At 41.6% G+C, this 11063-nt stretch overlaps 1 protein-coding gene across 1 annotated transcript; it reads right to left on the bottom strand.

Moving 5' to 3' along the window:
* Positions 1-169: 169 nt before the first annotated feature.
* Positions 170-10516, bottom strand: smarcd1 (SWI/SNF related BAF chromatin remodeling complex subunit D1). The gene is made up of 13 exons (XM_030776790.1): positions 10316-10516; positions 7421-7593; positions 7258-7300; positions 6990-7112; positions 6732-6854; positions 6041-6157; positions 5846-5947; positions 4954-5115; positions 4681-4778; positions 4444-4579; positions 2282-2404; positions 1630-1731; positions 170-1518 (listed from the first exon to the last, which is right to left on the bottom strand). The coding sequence occupies exons 1-13, from the start codon at positions 10499-10501 to the stop codon at positions 1465-1467; spliced, it is 1542 nt and encodes a 513-aa protein (XP_030632650.1). The 5' UTR covers positions 10502-10516; the 3' UTR covers positions 170-1464.
* Between the last annotated feature and the right edge of the window lie 547 nt (positions 10517-11063).

Raw genomic sequence — 11063 nt, 5'->3', positions numbered from 1 at the left:
TTTATCACGTGAAATACTTCATTTATAGTTCGTCACAGCTAACTTCTTCTTACCACTCATTTTCACATCCTGCTAACAAACTTGTTAGAGCATTGAAAACAACTGCACACAACTCAAAAATGCATCAATACAAGATTATCTTTATTATAACATAAGGGTTAACACAGAAAATATAACAGGTTTGGTCCGTAAAAGAAAAGACAAAAATTACAAAGCTGGATAAGGTCTCCAGGATATTATTTATCAACGGATAAATCTAAAAGAAACTATTAGAGCATATGGTGTTTCACGAAGGATGAGGGACAGGTAAAGTTGGTCATGTTGTGAAAGTAGTTTAAAAAGATCACAGCCATCAAGATTGTTAAATGTCTTTAAGCAAATGGCCACACATCTAATTAGCACTTCAATTCTTTCAATCATTGACAACCTATGGCTTCATCACATTAAAATACTCAAGCCTAAGAGATTATAACCAATCAGTAGTAACCTCAATGTTGAACCCTGCGGTTTTCTGTCCTTCACACTAGCATCTGAGGAAAACACAGCCACAGATGCAAGAGGTTTGATTTGCAAAAGAAAAAAAAAAATCAACAAACCGAAAAAAAGCCACTGCAGTTGTGTTTTATCAAACAATCTACCTGAGCTGAGCACAGACAGTGATCTGGCCAGAAGACTGACCAGTGATATCAAATGCGCTTTCTTTTAATGCCAACCTATGCCCTAATCTCCTCTCTGAAATATTTACAGCCTTGAAAAGCTGAGGTACTAAGCAACTACTTCCTTTTAATTCTTCTACGACTACCTAACTAGACTTGTCTTTATATGGTTCATAATTTTAGAGCATAAAAATACCCCTCGACAACACCTAACCTCTGGAGAAAAGAATTACGATAAAAATGGCCCCATCAAAATAGTGACCTCCTGCAGTGTTAATATCACTTCTTACCTGGCTGTCAATTCCTGGGACATCCAGACAACTACACAGCACCAAATGAGTCCTTTTAGAATGGGAAAAAAAACAACTGATTCATAACGGCGGCGGGGGGGGGGGGGGTAAAGAGTGAAAACAGAACTGCTGTCAGTTATTTGGGAACTGAAGTTAACTTGGCATACTCAACAACTTAGTCTTGTACGACGTTCAGCTTATGCTAGGCGGGAAGGACTACAGTACTGAGGTATTACAAAAGCAGTTGTTTTCATTCCAGCCAGAAGAAAAGTGACAGGACAGATTAAACAAACTGGCTGCAAGCAGTAGCAAACAAATCTTGGTAAACATAGGCTGTTGGGGAGGAATCAGAGCTTAAGAGAGATGTGTCTGGTGGTAGAAGCAGTAAAGCAGACAAGACACGCTCTAGTTTTATCGTAGTGACTGGGTAACTGTAGCAGCACATGCTAACAGCGGCAGCCCACGATTCACCACCCAACAGCCTTCGCGCTTCAATTCTTGTGTACGTCCGCTCTCGTTTATGTGTTCCTGATGCCCAGAGCCTGCTCCAACTCCTGTCTTCTCTGTTGAACCTACAAAGAAAATCAATAGTGTGACACATGTGTGTAAGATTTTCCGACAGGCAGGGAAGATGCCTTCCCATAACATAAATGTTTATGATTATACAGAGAAGGAGGAGTTACCTTGGAGTAGAAATAACGACACACAGCCTCCTGAGCCCATGGCTGGAAATAGAACTCTGCTCTCCTCTCCTCCTCGGGGTTTCCCACCACATCTGTCATGGTCTGGGAAGGAGACAGACAACGTCAACCACCAATCATTGCTCTTTTTTGTTTACTTAATAATAATCTGCCTGGTTTACAATATAAATCAGAATGAGGCTTCTTTAAGAGGCTTGGTTCAGTTTGGCAATACACGCTATTACATTTAAAATGCATGCCATGGTTAAACCGTTAGGGTTAAAAAAAAAAGAAAGAACAAAAAAAAGTTTAGAAATGTTGCAGTGTGAAATTCCAAATGAACTTTGACCAGGACTGTCTACAGACTAACTGCCCTCATCATTAGAAGTCCAGTCAGCCACTGGCTCGCTGCCAACACACAGCCAAGCAAATAAAAGAGCCATGGAGGCGGGCTGGTTACCGAGGGAAACGGTCCAGCAACAGCAGCCCGCCTCTTCCTTGTATTATTAAAAAAAAAAAAAAAAAAAAGAGCTATGTACATATTTAAGACAACCCCACCACGCATGCAGTAGTGAAAGCTGGTTCTGTGACTCAGAGGTTATGAGGAGATACAGACGGTTTGGTACAGTCGGTGACGTGTTGTCTCCTTCCTTACCTTCAGATCTCTGCATTGTGACTGGAGCCAGTCATTGATGAAGCCCTGTGGATCTCTGGCAAAGCTCAGCATAAACTCCCTCTGTGTCTTCAGCTGATTAATCGTCTCGATGGTCTCGTGGATCTGAGGAGAAAGGATGAGGAGGATTCTAATCCAATATAAACTACATTTGTTTATGCCGACCTATATCAAACATTTACAGAGTAAACTAGCAGCTCAGTGATCAAAGCTCTGTGTTTCACTGCATTCTGGGGAAAGGGAATCACTGCAAAAGGACACAAGGAGCCTGAATGGAATACAAAGAGTTACCCTTAAACCTGATCACGCATGAGGAAACGAGTCATGAAAGACATTACATTTCTGAATCCTAAGACTTTTTGGCAAGAGGCCAATGGATCTGCTATTCAACTTTCAGAAAAATGAAAAAAAAACCAACCAACCAAACAAACAAATACCCCCCCTAGACATGAGCACAAACTGAGTAAGGGGGGGGGGGGGGGACACCCCAGCTCGTGCAACGTTGCGACCATGGCAACCAAACCTACTAGTGTTAAATTATTGACAACTCACTGAAGACAGTGAGAAGTGGACTAAACTCACAAAGAGAGGGGACAAAACTGAGGAAAACAGATTTTTCCATGACGCTCCATTGCTTTTATCATTCCAATTGTGTGGTCTGTCACACCAGGCGGACGAAACGAACACAGACAGAAACACCGGAAGACGCGAAAAGCTTTGATAGGAACTTAAAAGGAACAGGGCGTACAGCAACACACAGCCCTAGACCTTCAGACCAAAACAAAACAAACAAGCGTACTGTACTCCCTGTAGTGCGGTCCCCCTCACACTCTCTCTCTTTTTCTCTCTCTATGTGTGCTTGCTGATCCAGTCAGAACGAGATCAGAGACAGAGTGGGATGAACTGTGGAGCAGTTACCTTGGCACTGCAGTCACAGTGATAAGACTCAAAGCCACTTCTCCTGCACTCAGGCTTCTAGTCCCTGAGGCACCACTGACCTTCCACCACGCGACTGCTAACACACTTACATTGCATCATAGGACAGTGTTGACTAAGACACAGTGTGGGACGTCTACTGAAAATTGAGCAAACTGAAGACTGGGGTGTGTAAAAAAAAAACAAAAAAAACCCCATCTCATTGAGTTCTCTTTCAATCTCATAGAGGATGTTACTGGGAAGACAGCACTGTCATCGTGAAATGTGGCCCTGTGAGAGGGGAATTTTAAAACTGGTTAAAATTCACACCGTGCCGTTCATTAATCATGTGCAGCCCACATGCATGTTCCACCGGGGACTCACTGTCATTAAAACACACTTATTGCCTAATGCCTTATGTATCCTCACACACACACACACACACACAAAAAGATAGTCATGCCAGCAGCAGACCATCTGCCTCAACAATGCTACTTATTAACTCTGATTTGTACTCCTCTCCATATCTGCCCTGCATTACAAGCCTTGAGGAGGATCAAAAAGACCTTGGAAAAGGAGACAAAACAGAACTACATAGCAATGAGTTTGCACAATCCTGGTTCATTCTAAGAATTAATTACAACCAAAAACAGTGGCAAGATCTGTGATGTTTCTTATAGGTTCATCAGCCATGTAACAATATAGGCTAACAACAAAGAGGAAAGTTCCACCAGCATGTGAACTAGCACTGCGAGGCAAAGGTCATTCATGATCAAAGCGTGAAACCTGAGGTTCGATTCATGACCGTAAAATTCCAGAATCGTAGCATATTCTTCTCTGACTGTGTGTTATGTCACGGTCACACAGAAAGTGGGTGTTTAATCGTCTGGGAGACAGAGAGAAGACGGCATGCAGTCTGCATTGATACGCTGTCTTAATGATCCTTTAATCTTAATTATGTCTTTATCTCCCTAAGGCTTAACACACTGTCTTCCTCTCTCTGACCTCGCTGTAAGGACACAGTGGAACAAAATGTTATGTAATTAGATGGTGTATTTTCCTTCAGAGAGGGGGGGAAAAAAAAAAGAAAGAAAGGGAAAAAAAATGCTGCTTCAAAAAATCAGTGGAAAAAAAGATGAACCTTGACCCTGTGGTTTATGTTGTTTCAAAGTGGTTTTGAAAAGTGACTTAACAGAACAACTATTGGCTGTGATGGAGTCATCTAATACCTTATTGTCCAGGCCAGCTATTTCCTGCTGACTGGCAGTGGACAATAGGAAGGAGTTCATCTGAGTCTTGAGGGTGTCGTCCACCTCCACATCGATGTCATAGCAGGCTGTCTTCTTCTGATCGTTGGGGTCCACGCTGGAGAGACAGACAATGTTTGACTCATTATCTCTGATGGACACCGGTATAAGAGAGGAAGGACATGGTCCTAACTGAAAGCAGGCGTAGCCGTTGGTTACCTGATGACATGGTTGATAATGATTGGCTCTGGAGGCATCAGTAGAGCGTGGAGACGCTGCGGGATCTCCGAGAACTTCATTCGTTGAGTCTCAAAGATCTGAAGGGAACCAAATGACTGTGATGTCAGTCTATGACTGTGATGCAAGCAGTCATCTGTTCGACTAGATATCAGCTGAGTTACTGATGAATCCATAAAGGTCAAGGGAATGTCCAGATCAAACTAACTGTGCTAAAATTGCCAAAAACTAAAGGGAGATTTCTGAAGGTCTTACCTGCTGGAGGTACTTGTCACAATTGATGAACTCCCGCTCATGAGGGTCCTGGAGCTTGTGTGTCTTCACATACTGCCACAGGGCCTGGATAATGACCGGTCGCGTCTGGGTGTGGATGCCAAGCATACGGGCCAGCCGGGGGTCCAGCTTAAACTGGGGAGGCTGGAGAAAAGGAGGCAAGGGGGTGGACATTTATGAGTTAATATTCTCACACCACCAAATGCTAGGACAGTGACAGGCTTGGGGTGCACTATACTCCATGGATCTGATACAGAGAGCCAGACCCATTCCACTCAAAGACTGCAGTTAGAGAATGATCCTAACATGGTTCTGCTAGAACAGCACTGACCACAAGTGGTCGGCACCGGAACTTCAATACAGTGAGGCAAATATGTTTTATCCTATTTAAGGCAATAGAGCTATTCTGAGCCTGAAATGGTCAAACCTTCAAGAAACCAAGATCATGGTATAATGTGAAATTACTGAGCCCAATCTTACAGACTATTCACTGAGAGGGTTTCCCATTGGTCAGTGTTTATACAAATGTTATGGAATGCAGCACAGCACTTTGATGTGAGAACAAAGCATGTAATATGTGCACTGCGTACATTCTTTTTTCCTCTGCACAGAATAGCTTTAAACATGTCTTGGCTCTGAGCATTCATCTACCTTGTTTGATATGGAATGATATCATCCAGTTCAAAGAAAAGCACACTACATTTCAGAGCAAACCAGAAAAGAGTGCTTACACAAAATCTGAGGTTTGCATTTTGTAGAGCAGGCATAGATTACTGGACATATATATGTCCAGATTACATAGACATTACTGGTCATCTGTGGTGGTCTGATATCCTTAGGCTGCATAGCACAGCTGTGCTAAAACACAATGTACCTGGTAATCAAGCATGAGCAAGACAGTGCAGCGCACGCCTACATCTCCTGGTCTCTTCACCTGGAAGCCATCCGTCTCCTGAGTGGTGGCGGTCCTGTGCCACTGGAAAGAGAAGAAAGAAAAAAAGGTTTCAGTGTGAAAACAGAGAGGGGAAAAGGGGGAGTTACTGTGTACTTAAGCTACTGAAATCCATACCTCCACCAAATGATTGTCCGGCCCATACAGATCTTTATCCAACTCGATGACTAGAGACTTGAAGAAAGAAGAAAACTTCCTCTTCTGCTTTGTGGCCTCATACTTTGACACAGCAGTCTGGAAAAACAAGAGAGATACAGTTTTCAGTTTTCACTGGGTTTTCTTTCCACTGGTCTTCAGGAGAACTGCATTATGGTAGATATCGAAGACTATTAAGTATAAAACATATTGTGTTATAAAACCCATGAAAAACTAACAGCTAAGATAATATACTACTTGTGCTTCATAAAACCCATTTACAAAATACATTATTCTGGTCCTGAATCTTGACCATCTGAAACATGTTCAGAGATGTGCTTTAACCTGTTAAAAATGTGCCAAGAGCATTCACCGAAACTGTTGACATCAAAGAGATTAAGAGTAACAGTTGCTTAGTAAACTCTGTTGCCAAGTAACAAAATAGCATTTGTACCGTGTACTTTTTTTGGACGCAGCTGTAGATTACAAATAAATTGCTTAAAGAAGCATCTCTGACTGAACATGTATTTACTGCAGTCCCCTCTAAGAGGAGTAATGAAGCATTCTAGGCCATGTTATATTGTTAATATGGTCAGTTAGATGGGCTGCCAGCCTTTTGCATCCTCACAATATAGCATGGCATCTCATGTTTTGCTGCTTTAATAAAACTTACATCCTCAAGCAGGCGGCCTTCAACACGCAGTTCCCACGATGCAACAGTTCCCTCGCCATCTTCCGCATCAGGTTTAGCAGGGTTAAAGGTGTTAGAGATAAAAATACGCAGCTTTCTCTTTTGCTGAATTAATTAAAAAAAGAAAGAAAGAAACATACAAATGTTATTATTGTAATCAGACTTTGCTCGCTAATGTGTAAAAGAGATTGAAAGAGGGGTCTGAGTATGTGCTTAGAGGATATGCAAATCTCCATTCACCTTGATAGGTCTCTTCAGAGCTTCCTGAATGTCAAGTCTCTTGCGCATAATGGTCTGGTCCAGTTTTCTCTCAAAGGCCAGAAGGTCCATGTAAGCCTGAGATTCTGGGACCAGCTCTCTGATCTTTGGGGCAAAAATGCAGAAATGAGAGTAGACCCATTCAGAGACAGAGGAATGTCTGACAAGATGTATGTTATGTAACACAAAACCTATTTGACTCATAAGAGACAGAGTTTGTCACAAAGATTTGCCACTAAGGGTCACTCACTCTCTGAGGTAGAATTTTATCTGCCATCTTCTTCTTCTTGGCACTGCGTGGAAAAGAGACAATATTTTGAGATGTTGCCAAAGTCAACAAATGACTTTTCATTTATTTACCCTAAAACAAAATCAGCTAAGTATAAAATAAATAAATGCCTAGTAAAACTTACTGTTGGTTGCGGTTCTGTTGCTGGACTTGCTGGATCTGAGTAGGAGCAGGTCTCTTGCGTGAGGGGTCCATGACCGGCATGCCTGGGCGGGACACCGGGCTGGCCCCATAGCCTGGGGGGCCCATGGAGGGGCCCTGAGGGGTCATACGGCTGGTGGGGGGCATCCCAGGTCTCTGCATGACAAAACAACGAGAGAAAAGTTCAGAATAGGTGTTTATCAGTGTTTTCCAACTTGGGGTCTATTATCCATATAGTAAAGGAAATGAAGAACACTGCTGTGATTACATTTTTTGATGTAATCTGTTGGTGCAGCTGCTGCTGTAATGTTTTAGTTTTTTCAGCATTTAAAGAACGGATCCCAAGGGCAGGAAAAGTTAGACACTTCTGAATGTTAAAAGAAAGATGGAATTGGACAACTTCACAAATTCAGCAAAACTGAAAAGCATCCAGAGACTTCACAATTGTAAAGAGAGCCTATCAGCAGGATTCACATGGATCACTTTTTCTATCCTCATAAAAGTCTGTTCCTAAATAATAAACAAATACAATAATAAAAAGTCAGGCAGCTAGATCTAATTGCTACAAAGAAATAATATGGCACACAACATAACCACTGACAAGAAAATATAATATATAGCGTATATTTACTCATCTGGCACCTCAGCCGAGCCCTACAGGTATTTAAACAATTCAAAGGTTGTTTCGTAATGTCCTCTGTTATATCCACAGCCAGAATAAAAAATGATCACTTAAAAAATACATCAAACTGATTTGAGTAGCACTATTCCCACTAGGTAAACTGAAAATTCAGACACTGATTTCTAGAAATTTCTATGGTTTCAAGAGAACTGCCAATATTTTCTTTTTAATCATCAACATTAACAGTATAAACATATCTAAATTGATCTCTCCTCAGTCACGAAGGCTATTTATCTTCTTTCAGTCATATCCCTCAACAAAATAATATTAACATCCTTTGGCTATACAAGGAATATAATCAGAGTATAAACCTAAACAAGTGATGGACATCCAGTTTACAAACTCACCAATCCATGAGCCAGGAAATCAAACAGACGACTCCGTGTTTCAGACTGCATAAGCACAGACGAAATTTTTCAAAAAAAAAAAAACCTCTACACAGTCGTACAAACGCCAACCTAGCGCCACTAAGCCTCCAGACAAAAAAACTCACTACAATCCTGAAAAGCACACCTCATTTCAGACTGACGCGCATTGTAGCAGCGCTGCGCTATGCCACCCTATCAGACTTAGACTAAAGCTCATTCAACTGAACATCCACTGTAGTCACTGTCTGTGAGCTTTGACTATTAAACTGTGAAGTTTGTCGATCTTTTCATGATAATGATTTAGTTCAGAAAGAATACAAAGACACAAAAACACAAAAAATAAGAATCAAATATTGACGTATGACATGTTGAGAAGGCAGCACAAATTCAAATCCTGCACATTACACCGAGTTCCATAAAAAAACTGGACATGCTTATTGAGAACTGCGCATCATTTTCCTCACAAAACATCACAAGTCACATGCCTCATCTGAAAAGATTTTGTTTCCAATTATGCTCAGTTCTGTCTTTTTTCCATGGTAACTCAGCACCAAGAGTCACTGTGTATTAAAAAACCTGGCATTTTATTTGCTGTAGAGTACAGAGGATACCATTCAATAGGAATTCTTGAACCACTTGATTCATTCTGTCCATCCTCACACTCCTTTCATACAGTCTCTCCATAACCTTGGTGTTCAGCAGAACAATGAGCTGTTCAACAAAGCGAACTGAATTTGCAGTTGATTGGTACATGCAGGAGTATATACACGCTTTGTGTGCATGCCATCAAGGCCACATACCAAAAAAAAAAAAAGATGGGAGGGGTGGGGGGAGAACACTCTTTCAAAGGCAATGTTTTCATGAAAAATGTGAAAGTGAACAATGTTCGTGTATGGGGTTAGCTGTGTGTATCCTCAAAGCTCAGGGTTTTCACATATCCATTTATTCTACAGCATGAAGAAAGCCTTAAGGTAACAAGATGGTCGAACTGCTTTTGTAGGTACTATAATTCACATGAATATGAAAATCATATGAATATATTTAATCTGAGAGCAGTGTTGTTTTGAAGGCACTGACAGACTTAAACACATTGAATATTAAGAGGCCAAAAGAAACTTTCTGCACACCGATTATAAATACCTAAATCATTATCCTAAATACTAGCATGCTGAATAGCTACATAACAATATTTCAATTCCTCTCCCTTTGACTTTGTTGATGCTGCTCAGTCTGGTAATTTGGATGCTAATGTGATCTTTAAATTTGATAGTTGGCTTACTGTGGGAACAAAATCCACTGTTGTTATATGAATCTAGCATGTGTGCAAAGAACTCTTCAGACATGGCCAGTCTCACATCTGACCCCCAACATCACCGCGAGAGGCTAATTTAGCTACTATCAACGATGTACATTTTCAGGAGCAGAATTCTGTTCACATGATACACGTCCTCCACCACTTTGAATGAAAACTCTAATTTCAACTGGCTGTTTGTGCCGGCTAGCAATTCATTAAAACACGCAGCTATGTAAGCAGCTGCTTGCAAAATTAACAGCACCAATCAGGTGTGGGTACTGAGCTAGCTAAAGTTCTTTAGCTGACTAGCTAGGAATGTAGCTTAATTGTGCTCTAAAGCTGGCGAGCATGCATAAAGTTAACCTCACTGCACATATTCGGTTACTCACTAGGTTACCAGAACTTGCCAATACCGTGCAGGCTAACCAGGACTGGTTTGAAGCAAACCGCCAACAAGCAAGGTAACGTTACGAGCTATCTCTCTTTATTATGACCCGCCTTCCATTCTCCTTTGTTCTCATCGATTCATCATACCGGGTATCCAGGCCCCGGCATCGGGGAACGGTAAAGATGATTCTGTGCGCCTGCCGAAGGTCCCATTCTTCCAGATGGTGTTCCAGGTCCCATGCCTGGTCCTCCACCGGTTACCGGAGGCCCTGGACCCATTCCACCACCGCCACCTCCAGATGCCGCTGACTGAAAACCACCACGGGCCGCCATCTTCTTCTTGCAACACAAATCACCACTGGTTAGATGAGTTACGTTGTAAGTATCGCGAGACGTGTACGATTACATAAAGGCCGTGGCTGCAAGTGGTGACGATCAGAGATCAGTGAGGACGTGTACCACACAGTGGTGTGTACCGGTACCACAACTCAGCAATGTGATGTTAGTTCTTTTGTAATGCACAAGGAGTTAGTGAAGTTACCGTAGCTTCTTAATAGAATATCATATCAACTTAAATGATAAATGTAAATGACTTCAGTCAGTTGTCCTGGATTGGGCTATTTCAACGATTAGTAAACTTAAAGGCCAACCTCAAACGACTAAAGCGAAAAAATAAAAGAAAATTTGTAGCGCATATGTAGGAAAATAATCAGTTACTCTGATATGTAAAGGCAGATTAATCTAACAATCGTGAATTTCCTCTTTTGCGCGTTTATGTAGGTTGATAACATGCACTGTTTTACCACAAGGGGTCGTTATACGTCAGAGGGAGAAAGAGCGCACTTCTGTCCTCAGAACGCACTCTGCAGAATATGTTCTGTAATATTAAAACCAA

This window comes from Chanos chanos, chromosome 6 (assembly GCF_902362185.1).
Source record: "Chanos chanos chromosome 6, fChaCha1.1, whole genome shotgun sequence".
Taxonomy (NCBI): Eukaryota; Metazoa; Chordata; class Actinopteri; order Gonorynchiformes; family Chanidae; genus Chanos; species Chanos chanos.
The sequence above is the reverse complement of the archived record's forward strand: the minus strand, read 5'-3'. Positions and strand labels throughout refer to the sequence as shown.

What these genes read in the sequence shown, in the direction of transcription:
- smarcd1 (XM_030776790.1), bottom strand. Translation starts at nt 10,501, where the DNA reads ATGGCGGCCCGTGGTGGTTTTCAGTCAGCGGCATCTGGAGGTGGCGGT. An exon ending in CGGACAATCATTTGGTGGAG is followed by an intron (nt 5,948 to 6,040) that starts GTATGGATTTCA and finishes TTCTCTTTCCAG; the next exon opens with TGGCACAGGACCGCCACCAC. An exon ending in GTGACAAGTACCTCCAGCAG is followed by an intron (nt 4,779 to 4,953) that starts GTAAGACCTTCA and finishes GGTTCCCTTCAG; the next exon opens with ATCTTTGAGACTCAACGAAT.